Below are 17,004 nucleotides of genomic sequence, written 5' to 3'. Positions count from 1 at the left end.
TGTCTGTCAGAATAAACCTGAGGCCCTGGGGAGGAGGTGGGGGTGTGGGGGAGCAGCTAGGAGAACTTTCCAGGCAGCGGAGGCACAGACGCCTACGAAGAGCAGGTGGACATGATGGGGGCGCACAAGCCGCAGGCAGGTTGGGCCCAGGGGAAGTCGAGACTGGACAGCCAGGGAAGCTAAGCGAGCAAGGGGAAGGCCACTTCGGTGGGGGACCCTGGACCACCCCATGCTTCTCAGGGTTGCAGCCCTGTCAGGCAGTATTTTCCAGCAGGAGGGCAGAGAGTGGGAAGCTTAGGTGACTGGGAATGAAACGGTGATGCCAGACTAGCAGCAGGTCTCAACCAGAAATGCCTTTTTAAAAGCTTCCCAGGATTTAACAGAAAAGGTGAACTTTTTGGTGTCTTTAACTTTCAAATGCCTGCTCTGGTTTACACAAATGACTGATTGGTTGGAGGGAAGAGATCTGAAAAGCAAGTGTTTCTGGAACTGGCTTTATGGAGAAACCGTCCCTTTCATGGACATCTGAAACGGTGCAACGCTCAGTGTCAAACACTATTTAGATAGAAGGATATACCTGAAATGATTTTGTCTGGTTTGAAAGGCATCAGGTGAAGTTGAAGCAAAACACACACATAGTATGGGGAAATTTTCTTCATTTTTAATTTACAGCAGAAAGAATATAAAGCATTCAGAAAACATTTTCCATATTTTAAGGGCAATTCAAAACATTTTGCATGGTTTCCAGCAGCTGAGTTCTTCAACAGATCCATTGATTCAATGATGCTTTACATGCACAATTACAAAAATAAAACTTACAAAAAAGAAGACATCTAGACTAGTTTTACATGCAAGTCTCAGGGACCCCCCATTGGGCGCCACCTACTGTGTGGAACTGCCATAAGCGACCGTGCAGCCAGAGAGGGGTTCAAGTTATTGTCTTTATTTCGTTCACACAGTACAGCTGATTTCAAATGGGTAACAAGAATAGCAATTAAATCTTCAGGAGACAGAATAAGATTAGCTATTAATTTTATAATGAAATCCTACTCCTGGCACTTGGGAATTCAGATTATCCAAGAGAGCTGCGCTTACCTATCGTCTTATATTCAAAATGAAGATTCGCAACCAAGAAAGAGCGTCAGAGATGCTTCGTTCCGGTGGAAGTGCATCTGAACCTCACCTGGGATTCACAGTTGTACTGGTAAGTTACACAGGAAGGTTTGGAACCTACTTCCTATCCCCTCCATAAGAACCCTCCTCATTCTGTGTCAGTCTTTATCTTCCGGAATTTTCTAACTTACTCAGCTAATAATGTAGCATGTGAAACATTTAAAAAAAAAAAATGTGAGGGTTAAAGCAAATCCACTGAGGTCATTACTCTTGTCAAAAGATCGGTTATTTGTACCGTAATCAATGGAATAAACGTCCCTAAATTCGGTGTTCATATAGGATATTCTGAAAGAGCTGGCTTGCACATTCGATTCCCATTTATTGTGTCTGTAAATTACTCAGTGTCCTCCTATACGTCAAATTGTGTAAAATAAGAGGGGCTTGGGGGACTGCAACCGCTGCAACATAACCCACACATTTAAAAACAAAATCGAGTCAGGTCAGTTTACAAATGTACAGGTGGCTCTGGGTGTGGGGCTGCCACTGTTGTCGAAGCTGATCACAAGCAGTAAGACGTATACTGTACAGTAATTCGAGGTTGGCAGTGAAAGGAAGTAATTAAAAAACAAGTACAATTATAGAAAAGGCACCAAGAGCACTGACCCCAGTTTTTACCACAATCGTTTTTGTATCTACTTTCCTTCCAAAGACACCAGTTTAAAAGCTTATTTGTGAGTATTTTCAGGCTTCACAAGAAGTCTTGAGTTTGAAATGACAGTTGGCAGCCAGAACCAAGAAAAACCGGTGATCTCAGCTTCTCACACCAACTGATCCTGAAATGTAACCTGGGAATCTTAAACTGGCATCGGCAAATGCGCACATTATTCTCTCAATTTAGCTTTAATAGTTTAATTTTTAAAAGCATCCGATTTCTTTGGCTCCTCATGATGTGGACACAGTAATAGATCACGACATCCCTACGAGACCAGTTTGCATCTTTTTGATTTTTAGGATCTTTGTGTGCAGTATTTTTTTTTTTTACATTTTCTGATTTCCAACAGGAGATATGAAAACGTGAGACATTTTTCTACTTTTCATACTATTTCTTTTGTCAGGTTTTGATCGTTCTAAGTGTTCTTTGTCGGAGTGAGTGGATGGTGTTAAGCTATATACTGATTCATCTTATGATTATCTGTTTAGCAAAAGTAACTTAATTTTCTTAAGCAATATTAGCATTCACATTACTTGGCACCATTGGCAAAAAAAAATTTTTTTAAATAAAATAAAATAAACTCCTGGTAGCCAAAATTAAATGTAAACATATCCTTTTTTTTAAGTAATGTTACTCTGCCTTTTTTCCTAAGTCTAAATACAGTAGCTCTTTTTTTTTTTTTGCAGTTTAGTCATGCTTTAGCAAAATGTTCTTCTAAAGAACATTTAAAATAAAGTACTCTTATAGTGAAATAAAGTGTTTTTTTTTTTTTGTTTCATTTTACAGACCATAGCCACTAATGCTTTGCTTTTGTTCATTTCTTTTTTCTTGGTTTCATGCACATATCTCTTTAATATATACAATATGTACAAACAATACATCCACATTTTTCTCGCTCATTCAGACAAAACTATACAAATAATTTTATCTTGCCATGTTATTGACCTTTGTGAATAAAATATTTAGCAATTAATATAATCCCTTTCAAATATTTTCTCACTTTCCATTTCTACCTTCTATATATACACAGAAACTGCTCCGTTTGGATGAGATATCGCCAAAAATAATGGGATTTACTGGCCAGAACGCAGCACCACTCTGATCTTTTAGGTGGCAAATGTCCAGGCAAGGTTTATGATTCCTTAGAATGACTACAGTTTCCAAGGTTACTTAAAAAAGCTACATGCTTTACCAATTTCTCTAAGTTAATTCTCATTGCACGTGAAAGTAAGGCAAAGAAATTAAAGTGCCGACCGTGAGAAAGGGGACAAGATGATGACTATCTATACTCGCAGGTTCTTGGGGGGGGGGGGGTTGGGGACCAGAAACTAAATTTAAACTCTGTAAGCTGTTTCCCATGATTCCCCGCGCATTCCCCGTCCACCACACACCCGCCCCTCTGCAAATTCCCACAAGACATTAAAAACCTGCAGATTTCAAAAGTTGCATTAAGTGTGCTGTAGAGATTAAAACAGAAACGAACACACGAACAAAATCAGATCGAAACAGTGAAGGAAATGAGAACACGCGGACCCGGCACAGATTTGTACGCTCCAGGTCCTCCACTGAGAATCAACCCCAAAGATTCAGCTTCTTGGAAATGACTGACAGGTGCAGGAAACAGTCTTCTCCCTTGTCGCTAGTGCATCCCCACCTTTTCTTATCAATATTTTTGGTATAAATATTTGTACAGTTCCACACGATGTTTGAATACAGCCCTATATGAGAAGGAAGCCGGCTCCCTCCTTAGGGAAGGAGGCCTCTTTCAGTTCCTTGTTTGCCCATGATCCAACAGAAGATTGAGTTCCAAGATGTCTTGCTGATCAAATGAAAAGTTGTCCATGAAAGTGCAAATGCAATGACCAAAACATTCCTGTTAAAATCCTGCAGCTGATCGCCCCCAAACTGCAGAGGGAGTGTGTGTGTGTGCGTGTGCGTGCGTGTGTGTTGCGTGTCTCTGCTAAAAACGGAAATGAAAACAGTTTGAAAAGCAATGTCACATTGCTAAGGGATGCTGCTGTGTGTCTTCAAGTCCCTTGGCCTTTTTCAATTCTTTCACTCTGGAAGAGAAACAGAACAAACACCAGGTGATAACTACATAGTGAAACAGCACCAGGGCGCGGAGGGGGCGTCTACCGTTCCCTGAGTGGGAAACCCACCGAGATCATTCTCAGGATTGACGGCCAGAGGAACCTCTACTGAGCTGCTGGGGGACGTTCAGAGCCATGACCCCTCCTAAGATTCTGCGCTACATCAAGCCTCTGATCAGAAAGCACGCTGGCCTGTGGCCTACGCGCCAACTCCAAGGGAAGAGCACGCTCACCTTAGAGAAAGCTAACTTCAAATATCTTCCTTTTTGGCCTGGTGGACCGCCAAGTTCATGCCCTGTAATTCCGTCTGCAGCAAGGAGGGAGGCTCCACGCGCGGTTATTTAGCCCTTGCTATGGGGGAGCTGGGCTGAGGCCTGCCAGGCCGAGCTACTGTGAACCCTGTCTCCCATCCGAGCAACCCTAAAGCCTCACTCACATACTGTGGTGTCTTTCTGATTGTCACAGTGCCTTACTCTCCTCCCACTGCACACTTCAGAGACATCACGCTCGCTCGCTTCCCCGGTGCTCCGAGGTGGGCAGCGGCAGGGCACAGCACGAGATGCTCTGTCCTATAGAGCTGTCAAGGGTCGTCGTCAAATTTAAATAGAATTGTTACAGCATCCTGGGAAGCTCCCAACAGCCGATTATTCGTTAATGATCACCTCCAGTCTCTATTTTTCCACATAAAAATGTGCCTTGGTTTTTTGACCTGGCTGCCAATGGAGATGGGACCCCGGATGAGTGGGTGAACTGCAATAATGTTCATCTTTACTGATGAGTTAAGAGCTGGATGGCAGGAAGATCAGAAGCCAGGGTGACCCCAGGGCCTGCTTTCTGAGGTCGGCCGTGCCGGATAAGCCACACTGAGTTTGTAGCTCTGCGAACCACAGTGACGTTTGTTTCCCAGAAATGGGTGTGAGAGGATGACTTTCACCGGACAGAAGCGGCAGTTTCTCAGACCTCACATGGTGTTTCTCAACAGCTGGTCGTTCTAAACCTCACTCCCCACACGCCCTGAGAGGAAGGGCTCCCTGGTATTTTGAGTTGTACCAATGAACTTAACTTTCATTTTCAAACAAATGCTCGTTTACTTGCTAACTAGATTCTTGGTGACACTTGGGTGGGAAGAAGACATTCTGAGACAGCGTAACGGCTGCCTGCTGCCCTCCACAGGCTGGCCGACTCAACGGAAGGCTTAGCAGCTATAAGAGCAAGTTAAGAAAGTAATTATATTTACCACCTCCGAGCAGATTCGTTTCTGAGTGTACCGCAAAGCTGATACAACCTCTTCAAAGAGAAGGTGCTCTCTTTCAGAAAAAAAGCTTTATCATTTCACCATCATTACTACTAGAAAGAATGATAATGTTGGAAGACCTGTTTGGTTTAGTTACTAAATGCACCCAGCTTGACCAAACAGTACATCTGCAAAACTGGCAAAGCCTCTTTTCTCAACAGCTGTATTCGGCATCTGGGGCCATGTTCATAGCTGGACCCAGGTAGTATTTACTTCTGAATTTTATAAATAAATATGCCACGGATTCTTAAAAATTTCAGGCTAATTTGGATTCCACTACAGTACAGAATTGTGCGTCATTATAGGTCCCTGGTTTTGGACATGCATACTTGATAAATGGCTTTTTAAAAATTGAAACATGCTATCGTCTGTGTTCAATTTTTAAACATGCAATATCTAGACTATCAGCCCTTTTGGCTGGAAAAATGCAAGGCGTGCACTGATGCCAACGTGACTCCTGGGCATGCAACGTCCGCACGTGTACAGACCTCTGTGCTGACTTATGCAAAATGTGCATGCTGCCTGGGGCTGAGTGTGCCCGGTGCGCCGGTACAGAACTCGGCCACAAATATGCAAGTGACTCCATCACTGAAGAGACTTCTAGAATCCGAAGACTCCTGAACTCAGAATCTGGTAGCATACACACAGAGATGTCCATTCACGGCTTCCCTACAGTGAGCAGGGATGCTTCCAGAATATTACATTCACCATCGAGAGGAAATAAAAAGGATTGTCAACTGGAAATGTTTTGCACGTTTCAGACCAAAGAATCTGTAATCAGCTGGTACCAGTGGGTGTGACTTTTCTTCTAGTTAAAATGGTCACATATGTTTTCAGTTTCTTTTGAAACTGATTAAAAAGTCAATCGAGGACTTCATCGTGTTTCGAAGCCCCCGTGAAAATCCCCTGCTGTAAAACCAGTGGCGACCTCATGGGCCACTGAGATAAAGAGACACTCGTCCACTCAGAAGTGACCCCGAGGGGCGCACAGGGAGAATGGGAGCACCCAGCTTTCAGGAATACCTCCCAGTCTGTCCTAACTGAGCTAACGTGGAGATTGCTTCTTCAGTTTCGTGATGAAGCTTCCACAGTATGCAAGCATTGTAAGTGACAGGAAATGACTTAAATGACTTAGCAGGCATAGTTTTTAGTTTTTTAAAGGAGGAATTTTGAAAAGGGAAGAGAATGCTTACGTGCCAACAGCTCCCCAAGTCACATGGCACTTGCCAGCTTATTCAGGCCATTATCTCCAACATGTATGGGCAGAACCTGAGGCCAGGGGAGCCCTGCCCGGGACACCCCAACCTGAAACACAGTGCAGGGGAGCGGGCTGCGAGCCTAACTTCACCCCACTCTGCTGCCTCTAATATCTCAGGATGAAACATTGAAAAAATTCTTTTATTGGTTTTTCAAAAAAACTTCATAGAAAACAGGCTTTTGGAAAATTTCCAAAGCATGAGATGAAGAGGTTCTGATGACGACAATTAAGTTTTCTCAACTCTGGGATGTCATCCTTTACGAGACCTGAGGCTGATTTTATTAACATGTTTCGGAGAAAAAAACAAACCTGCACATAAAATGTACTTACTGCTCTCAGAACTCAGGTCTAGACATGCGACACGTGTGAAAAGACTGAGTCTAAGGACGGAGGCAGCACATGTTTAGCTTCCTTCTCTCATCTGCAGATGTGTCATAGCATCTTGCCTCTGAAAGTTTAGATGGAAGTGACCTGCCCCACTGGTGTCGCAAGTGGAGTTTTATGTTCCTTGAGGGTAGAGTATTAGGATAAGATAGAGGTGCTTTTTTTCTTTTGTTTTGAATCAAATGCCAATTAGACAAGACACTGTCTGAATGTTATATTGCTTCCAAAGAAACAGAAAACAAGTAATTCTATCACAGAAGTGATTTAGAATATCTCACACTAGAATGTTTGTTGACAAGCCAGAAATAGATAATCCACATCAGAGTGTTTGAAGTAATTACAGGAACAGTAGATCAGCAGGGATAGTCACTAAAAAGCACATGTTAACTAAAAATCCCTCTAGCCACACTAACGGCTAACAGTCTTATCTTCGCGTGATTGTTTGCTTATTTGTGTTTCCAGAATGTGCTTCAATGAGTATGAGCTTCTTTTCAAATAATAACTGCCCCTGCTTGTCACCCTCTGGAACAGATACGTTCTTAAGATTTTTCCCAGCCACCGGTTACCTGTACTAACCATCTATGCCCTGACACCTGTCACTATGTCGTGTTCACATGACAGAGGGAACAACTGAAAAAATCAGGGAAGGAAAAAGAGGGAAATTTTATAGACCCAACCCCAAATCATCGGTGGAACTCGTTTCACTGACAGCACATGTGTTCTAAGCAGGCTGTCCAGTAAGCAAACTTGGTGACTACGGACTGAACTTTTGAAATGAAATTATACTTGAAAATCTAGTCGCTGTGGCGCCCCTGCCTATGCCATCAGATACAGGCATTGCCAGCCACACGCTGCCTGTGCTACACAAACCCCAGGGAGTGTCCCTGGGCTTGGTGAGCTTGGGCTTCTCTTAAGGAAGTGGAACTGTCTGTTAGACCTGTCCAGGCCTAAGAAAGAACTGGAACGAAGGTTCTACAAAAACAGACCCCGTCGTGATCTTACTGACTTCTGAACAGCTTTACGCAGAAGACAGGCACAGCAGTGTGGAGGTCATGAAGGCAGTGACTGCAGTAGACACGATGGCCTCCGCAGGCACAGGCGAGGTGGCTGTCGGGAGGCCAAACCCCAGGAAACTGGACCTCGGACCTGTAACCCTGGGCTGGAGCTCAGGCCCCGAGGATAGTGCGATTTGGGCCTGTGACCATTCAACCAGCAAAATGAAACACAATCCCAGGAAGTTCCCAAGCATTCTAGGCTGAAAAGAATCACTACTCTGGGATATTGTTGCAGCCTAAATCCCCCTCCCCCCACCCCCCTCCCCCCACAAAAGTGGCACCGTCATGTACTGAAGTGATGTGGTAAGCAACAGCACGAAAGCCAGCAGCCCACAGGTCCAGTTCCATCGGACGTCCAACGGCCACTATGGGTCCATGAAGGAGGCCTGCTCCAGAAACTTGTGCAAAGAATGGCCCCATGGGTAAAGCACAAGGCAAGCTTGGTAGTGCTCGGCCAGAGGAATGCTTCATGAGTCAGTGATTTCAGCAGGGACGGCCTCGCAATGCTGGACGTCAAGAAGACAAGGGCAGCGGGGGCGGCTTTCTGCTTAGTTACCTGTTGCTCTGAGAGCTGCAATAGCTCGTGGGGAATTTAGGAAAACAGAGATCTTGCCATTTTCCAGAAATCTCATTTGGATTGCAAAACAAAAAAGACAGAGAGGCCTGATAAGAATGGCACAGAGCATGTTGTCTGCCATTTAACACACACCACTGTGTTCCAAAAATATTCATTTCCTAAAAGAGGCAAGTAAGACAAAATTACTTTGGGTACTGAAACTGCATCCACGGTGACACATCCCACGTTCGTTCCTTACTCCTCGCTGAATACAATGGGCCACCTGGCAAATGCGCCTCAGTGTCAGTTTCAACTACGGAAGGGCACCGTGGCAGCCGAACGCTACGGCTCTGTCTCGCTTCTCTCAGTGAACAATCTACACTCAAACGTGGTCAGAGAACTGACCCTGGAGCAAGGTGCCCGCAGCAAAGCAAGGTGCAAGCGTAACCCACCTTGCTACCCACCCACCCCGACTCGGCGCGGGCCGCTGCTTGCTCTCAACCATCTGCACCGGCAGCACCACTTACCAAGGTCACTGGCCACACCTGGCAAGGTTAAGCATCTGGAAATCCTGCGGTCGAGTACAGAGGAAGTCTCTTGCTACATTTTTGTGAACAAAATGTGCTCTCTCTTCTTCCTCCAATCAGGGTTCTTTCACTACAGTAAGATAGTCACTGACTATGAGTGACTAGGCTGGCAATTTACAGGAAATACGTTATTTAAACACCAGAATTCCCTCTGCTTAGCCTGCTGCCTGTAGGGAGTGTCACCCGCCGTGAGGCCTGCCAGGGAGTGACCATCACATTCAGGGAGAGAAGGAATCTGTCTAGGAGTGCTTTTCAGAGAGGGGCCGCGCTGATCTGTAAGCACATTTTCTGTTACCCACAAGCAGGTTTTGTCTTGGAGAAGTGGGAAGCCGCTTTCTAACTAGAGAAAGAGGCATCGTCCCATGGCCTCACTTCTCTGGGGCCGAAGCTGTGGGGTGCCTCAGCTGCTCCCCTGTTTCTTTGCATGAGGTCTCTGCTGCAGAACCAAACAGCGTCTCCTGGGAAGTGGCATTTTCCACACGCTCATTTCACGTTTCCTCAACCTTAAAATCTCTCCCATCACTTGCTCAAAGTTGCGCAACACCTCAATTAGCTGAGAAAAATAATGGAAACTGTCGATTCAACGGCCTGTGTATAACCAGAGTGTAGTCTAAAATAGCTTCAGTGTCCAGGACAAATGGACAAATGTCCCCAGCAGCGTCTGGAACTCCAGAGGGCCACACTATGCACTGAGTGAGTCAGGGACAGTGAGTGACTAGGCATGTCCGCCTGAGGAAGGGCTGCGTCAACCCAAGCTGGGCAGTGCAGAGGAACCTGGTGCTTGTGCTTGGCCTTGCCAAGGGAAAACAAATAATCTGAAGACAGGAATGCCATTTTCTGACTGCTGTGCAGCTGGGATTCACCTCTCGGGCCTGTTTCCATCGCTCTCTGCTTCGTTAACACGGGACTGGGTTCAAAGAGTGTTTTACATAAAATCTAATTCTGTAAGTGTTCGAATATTACCTTTTTTTAAAAAAAAATATTTTATTTATAAATTTAAGCATACAATAGCTGGGGTACAGGCCCGAGGTGAGAGGATTTACCAGAGACAGAGTGGGGAGCAAAACAGGCAGATCTACTGAAATCCACTGCTGAGGGGAGCAGCGGGGAGACAGGAGCGGTCTGCTGCGCCCTGTGGGTCAGCTCCCTGGCCAGGGATCGAACTCGTGCTGCAGTGGCTGCCGATAGCTTCATAGTGCTGAGACTTAACACCTTGCACCACCAGGGAGGACCCTCAAATACTATCTTTTGAGGTTTAATGCTAAAACATCTGAACTGTGGTCTAGTTTCTACATCAGTAAGTAAACTGTCTTCTCTGACAGAAATGCTGCTCTGAGAATGTGCTGTGTCCCGAGAGTTCAGCTTGGAGACCATCAGTCACGCTGAGCTATCTGATGGGAGAAGGCTTGTGGGTGGTTGGACGGAGCCACTCACACGCTACTCCCCTGCGGGCACACAGACATCACCAGGCCAGGAGGAAGCTCAGCCTCTCGGCCCCGAACTATTAAACTCCCCGCAGACTGGCAAGCGCGAGGATGTTGGGAATTTCCACAGGGGCCACAGAAGCTGAGGGCGGAAGGCAGCGGGATCCTGTGAACTTAAGGTCAGGGCTCTGGCTGGACTGAAAAGCACCTTTAGAAAATGCACTTTTAAAAATGATCATCAATGTACCAGAAACTAATTAAGTTCCGCTGCTTAATATTTTAAATAAACCTCCTTTTTAGCTACTATCCATGGTTTTAAATTGGTGAGATGTTAAGTCTCTTATAGCACCAGGTCTCCGGATAAACACACTCCTGTCATCACAAGTGCGTCAGCAACTACTTTTACCAGAACATCGGTCCCTTGCAGCAGACCGACTCTGTTGCACAGAGCACAACGGACATGACAACTTTCAGGGAAAAAAGACTGTCCGGGCCACATCTGTTCTCATGGGGGGGCCTCAAGTGGAAGGAAATACCTTCTGTCTACACGGAGTGAAAGGGACTGGAAGAGAGAAATGGAGACATGTCCTTTCTCCTCTTCCAAATACAGACATCTCTGAGCCAGCTCCACCCCAGGGAACATGAAGTGATTCAACAGTGAACCGTCTAATTCTAAAGAGGAACTAGTTAAATTTACGAATGAGTTCAGCTCCTTAATATTTTAAATAAGCCTCCTTTTTAGCTACTATCCATGGTTTTACAGTGGCGAGATGAAGTCTCTCACAGCAACGGGTCTCCGTACACACACTCACCCTGTCACCTCGGGCTGGCGGGCTCTAGCTGTGGGCCGCGCCTGGCCAGCGCGCATGGGAAGCGGCTCTACCGGCTGCGCCCACTGCTCGTGGCTGTGGGAGAGCCTGGGATACACACGGTCTGGCATTTTAAGACAAAGTTTGTCAACCTTTGACTTTAAAGAGAATGGAGACCTACGAGCACTGGTCTAGTTAGATGGGAGACAGTATCTCCAGCAGCTTCTGAGTTGTGGCCTTTGCTCTGGACGCGGGTGACTGCGGTTGGCGTGGGGTGAAGGAGGCGCTGAGTGGAGCTGAGAGGGGCGCCCCTGTCCTATTTTAGACGCAGCTGCCCTTACGACTACAGGGAAATGCCCTATTGATCCAACTCATCTGATTTTGGTGAATTCCACTCCAGATTTAAAACACCAGCTGCCTGCCCCAGCCCCTGACGTAGGACGCCTCGTGCCCGTGTCCAGAGATCCGCCCCCCGTGGCTCCTCACAAGCCGGCGTCACGTGCTGCCCGCAGCGGGGACACTCGTCCTGGTGTGGACACCCATCTGCTGTCACGTCTTTGAAACACAAACCCCACGGGACATCCCGTCTCCAGCACGGCACAGGACATACACATTTTAGGCCCCTGACATCGCCTTTTCTTTACTTGGGGCCGCCCTGGCCCGCTCTCTCCCCTGTGGAGAATGTTCTGGAGGGTCTGACGGGAACTCTGTGGGCTGACTTACCTCAGAGCACCAGGGGAAGGGAGTGTTAGGAAGGGGAACTACCGTGGGGCTCTTGGGGAAACAGTGATTCTGAACAAGAAACAGATTAGTTTGATAAAGACAAAGCGAGGCCAAAGCGTGTCGGGCCCAGTGCGTCTGCGGGAGGGGCCACGGGAGCCGAGGGCGCTTCAGGTGGCAGGTGATTCACCCCACATAACCGCTCGCGCACCGTTTCCCTGCAGAGCAGCCTTGCTGAGACGTGCCCCACCAGTGTTTTCTGGTAACAGTGAAGGTTTCTCCCCCAAGTTCTGAGCATGCCCTGCGGGGAGAAGGCCCTCCCTCGCGCTCACTCATGCACCGGCACAGCTACGGTTGAGACTGCTGTCCTGCGGGGTGGAGTAGCCGTGTTAGTAGTTAGGGTTAGTTCTTATTTTATCTCATTTCATTCAAAATGGATGTGAAACTTACTGGCATACCTAGGCTGCAGCCCCATGCAAGCAAGCAAAAAGCAAAATATTGAAAATGGAGGAGAAAGAGAAACTGGCTAGCAGGCAGCTAAACTCACCCTTTTGTACAGCCTATGGTCCACCAGGGGGCTTTAGACAGTAAAACAACACCAGAGAGCTATTAGCACGTGAGGGTCACAACAGAGGCTCATAAATAGCTTTATTTCAACAACAACAACAGATTAAAGTGTTCCTTTTTGGGGGGAGAAAGACAAGGAGACTGGCGGTGGGGGGGTTATGTGAAATGAGAAGGAAGAGAGTTCACCGACTTTAGTATGAAAATGTTGGGGTTCTATGACTTAGCAAAACCCTCGAGAAATGGGGCACCGGCTCGATTCCCGAGGCCATGCCCAAGCGCCCTCTGCAGGGGGTCTCGCGTGAGGCTCTCCTCCCTAGATTTTCATGCTTCTCAGGGACAAGGGACTTGACAGTTACCCTTCAAATCCTATTCAATCACCCAGAATGGAAACGGGGTGGCCTACATGCACCCCAGGGGAAACAGGAGTTCAAACCCCCAGGCTGGACTTCAGGGTTTCCTCACTGACAGGACGGAGAGGAGGAGGAAGGGTAGGGTGACCTTGAGCGGCCAGAGGACCAAGGTCACTGAAGTCTGCCTGTGCACCGTGTGGCAAAGGGGTGAGCGACAAAGACGCCAACGGGGCCTGGACTTCATCGCGAACAGCGGAAGGAAGCCCTGACCGAGTCCGCCTGTAACCAGCCTCCTGCTGGGCGTTAGCACGTGCGGCTTGTTAGGATGCGGACCTGGGCAGTCCTCACGCGGTTCTTCACCACCGCTTCACACCAAGAGAACCCTGCAAGCCTGAGGGGGGGGATTCCTTTCTTCAGCAATCTCTCAAGCATTACCTCCGTCTCACCAGCTCGCACCGTCAGCTCGCCAATAGACAGGGCAGGGCGCTGGCCAAAATTAAGGGGGCGAGCGGTAGACTGAGGAAAAGCCGCTCGTAATGACCAAGGCGGCAATACTCTACGTGTGCCCGTAGTTTGAGGAGTGAAATGGAAGAAACCAGGAGTATTTAATTTGTGAAGCTTCTGACTGATTGGAATCGGCCTAGAGGAGAGCAAGGTGAAGGTGCTTTTCCTGAAAACCCACCCTACGGGGGATGCTGCCGGCAGGCTCATCCGTCCTGGAGACGCAGCGCTCACACCTGCAGGCGGGAGGCGGGGGAAGCAGGGGCGGGGAACGCGGGAAGTTATGGAAAGGGGCCTCGGTGGGCCTTCTCCCCAGATAGAGCAAACCAGCTGCTGCATCTGGCTGTAAAAATCCTAACGCTGAGTCAAGGCCGTGGTCGGATAATAGGAGACTGACTTGGGGGTGAGGCTTGAAGCACGGATGTCACTATGTCACTGCCACCCCCCACGGTGTGTCTGTGTCCCTGAGCACTTCCTATTTCGGGTGTTGATGTGTGTCTCACTGGTCAACTGGTGGGGGGCGAGGCGCCCCAGCTTCTCATGGCAGAGCAGACGGGCTTGCTGAGCCAAGGCTGAGTGGACAGTAGCTCCCCTGCAGCCGTTCGGCTGGGGAAACGAAGCGCTGAGGCTGTCCTGTAAGAGCCTTCACGCTGGCCATGAGCGGCACCGTGTGGGTCCTTCCCTCACGTCAGCGAGTGTGTTGGTTAGTTTAAGCAAAAGTACAAGCAGACGGTTAAACCCCTACTTGGGCTCAACATCAAAATACCCTCAAAGCGAGCAGCCAGACGGCTGTAGGAGCAAGAGCTACAGCAAAGTGAAAGCTCGAGGAGTCAACTAGACCCGAACGCCAGGGCCCCGGGTGCAATTAAGGCAGAAGAGGAAACACGACCCTTGAGAGCCGCTCCGTGGCCTGCTTCCACCTGTCCGACAGAGCCTGGCAGAGACCAGACAGCGGCACGGACACCCCGGGCCAGGGAATGCCCCCGAGATGGTGGAAGAGGGAACAGGAACCTGGATTCACAGAGGAAACTTCACCAGCTCCCCAGTATCTCCCTGAAGAACCTAGTCCTCACAAAGCAAGCTCCAGTCTGAGGAGACAATGACACTGTCCGGCTGAGCTGGGAGGAGGCCTGTCTGCAGGAGCACGGGCGGGGCCCCGCAGCTCCGGGGCTGGCTCTCCCGGGTTTCCTTTCCTGCAGCCCCACCAGCCCTGACCACAGCCCGCTGATGCGCGTGTGAGCCAGCACCTCACCAGCAGAGGGCGCCCCGCCCCTGGGATCCGACAGCAGCAAGCTGGCTGGGAGGAGGGTACTTTGTACCCCTCCCGGGCACAACTCTACCTCTGCCCGGACACACGCGGGCAGAGGGGCTCGGAGTGAAGAGTATGGAGCCCCGGGCCCCTCCACACCAGGTCAGAGAGCACCTGGGAATTAAATCCCCATCCGGCTAAGCTGTCCTAACACCCAGAGCCAAGCAGAGCAGCACCGGCTGCCTCCCTGCTGCCCCCGAGGGAGCCCGGTATGGACCTGCCCGAGGGCCTCGCCGCCAGGTCACCGGGCTCAGCTGTCCATCGTGACTGGGCGTGGGTCCTGATGGTTCGCAAGGGGACTCGCTTCCCACGGGAGGTGATGAGGGGTGAGACGACTGGGGCTCTTTGCTCTTTGTGGGTAAAATGGAGAGGTGGATGAGGACCGGCTTACCTGTGGCGGCAACGGCGTAGAAACCTCATTATTTTTCGAGCAGCTTGGTCCTGCTTCTTGGTGAGCAAACTGCTCCTGAAAAATCAGAATTTTGTTGTCACGGGAAGCACACTGTACTACTGAATGTGCAAAAATTAAAACTGGTCAGCAATGAGGGGGTTTTAGTCCATCAGCTCATGCCGCAAACCCGACAGCACAGCAAACTGCTTTTCCTGAGCAGGGCTGGGCGTCAGGGGAGAGACTGTGGCAGGTGAGTCTGTGCACCCGGTGACGGAGCGACACTGAAGGTGGGAAGGGAGATGCTGCTTGGCTGTCCTTGCACGGTGCGCCCCGCTTGTCCAGAGGCTCCTGCCACTAGCCAAGTTCTCTTAGTTTCGAAGCTGATTCCCCTATTCCTCATTCTCTGGGCTATTGTTTTCTAAATTTCTTCCCCAGGGTACCTGGCTGCACCAAGAGTCACCTCCCTCCAGGGTGGAACAGCGTGGCCTGCACTGCCAAGGCCTTACAGGTGCTGATGAGCATCAGCCACCAGGGAAAGAGGTGGCTTTCTGAGGGGAGGGGAGGCCAGGCTGCGTTCTGATGCAGGCGGACGTGTGGCCACCACGTTCAGTGCAGCGTCATTTACAATGGAACCCAAGTGCCCACTGGTGGAGGACTGGGTGGGGTATCCACGCCGTGGAAGGAGGAGGAAATGTTACCATTCACAGCAAAACGGAGGGCGTTCGGGGAACTGTGGGCAGTGAGTGAGTCAGGATGTCAGAGATACACCGTGGACACTTTCACAGATATGAGTAAAGAGTCAACTCGGACAAATTAAAAAGGCAAAATAATTATAAATAGTGGACACGCATAAACGAAGTGAGATGTCTGTGGTTAAGAGACAGGGAAAAAGGCTAAAGGGGTGTGAGCAATGGTGGTGGAAGAAAAAGCTTGCTTGTTATGGGGGAGGGAAGAAATAAAAAACAGCTGGTACAGAAAAAAAACGTTGGTGATGTCCTCCATGAAAATAATTAGGTGTGGAAGGTGGAGAGAGGAGTAAACAGAAGCAGCACAGGGACAGCCGCATGGCCCAAGACGAAGCCTGCAATGGGCCGGCAGGAGCCCAGCCCTGCACAGACCTGGGGGCCGGCCCAGGGTGCGGCCCTCTGGGCCAGAGCTTCCCCTGCACGACTCTCCCCCCACCTGAGTCTCTGCTGGACAATCACAGCTGTGCGGCGAGCCTGCCGTCTTTTGCCGAATCTCTTGTAGCTCCGGTAGTACTTCTGGATCAGCACAGCAGCGCGCCGGCTCTGCTGGAACTTTTTTTGTTCGTAGTAACTTCGGAATTTGCTCTGGATGAGTATAGCAGCCTGTGTCATCTTTTTATAAAGTGCATACTGCAGAGGAGAGAAGAACAGGCACTCCAGTAACAACCGCGCCACTCAGGGGAGCGCTGCCAGCTCGCGGGAGGAGGGCGAGAGATGGCCGCTCCTTCGTGACCAGTCTCCGCTTGGGGTTGAGTCAGTCACCGGAGAGGCCCACAGACACCGGCTCACCTACCTTTCCCAAAATGCAAAGCATTACAGCCAAGGGTCGCTGTGGACAATGCATTGCTTTCAATGTGCTTTTCCCCCAACAGCAAACCCTTGCCCCTCTTGAAAAATGTTAATGGCCGTACATCTAGACATTCGGGAATCTTAAAGACACATTGAGAAAGTGTGACTTTAAATGTGTAAGGCTGATATTCCCTGTCCGAGCCAGGAGCATCTGGACGGGCGCTTCGGGGCCACCCGGCCCCACGCACCCGCGCGCCACGTCCGCGCCCGGAGCCTAGCTATCTCCTGGAGACAAAGTCCTGAGTTACAAGGTCCCAAATACAAGGCTTATCATGAAACGCTGACACCT

At 49.1% G+C, this 17,004-nt stretch overlaps 1 protein-coding gene across 7 annotated transcripts in view; it reads right to left on the bottom strand.

Annotated features, from left to right (window-relative positions):
* Window positions 1-641: 641 nt before the first annotated feature.
* CAMTA1 (calmodulin binding transcription activator 1) overlaps window positions 642-17,004 on the bottom strand; it is a 637,675-nt gene continuing 621,312 nt past the window's right edge. For all 7 annotated transcript variants that reach the window (XM_054691786.1, XM_054691789.1, XM_054691790.1 and 4 more), the window contains 3 exons: window positions 16,303-16,496; window positions 15,121-15,195; window positions 642-3,885 (listed from right to left, as the gene is read on the bottom strand). In XM_054691786.1, the coding sequence (XP_054547761.1) occupies window positions 3,822-3,885; window positions 15,121-15,195; window positions 16,303-16,496 (333 nt within the window). In that variant the 3' untranslated portion in view covers window positions 642-3,821. The remainder of the gene's footprint in view (window positions 3,886-15,120; window positions 15,196-16,302; window positions 16,497-17,004) is intronic.

This window comes from Talpa occidentalis, unplaced genomic scaffold (genome assembly GCF_014898055.3).
Source record: "Talpa occidentalis isolate TD23 unplaced genomic scaffold, MPIMG_talOcc4v2.1 talOcc4.9, whole genome shotgun sequence".
Classification (NCBI taxonomy): Eukaryota; Metazoa; Chordata; class Mammalia; order Eulipotyphla; family Talpidae; genus Talpa; species Talpa occidentalis.
This window is presented reverse-complemented; position numbering and strand designations above follow the sequence as displayed.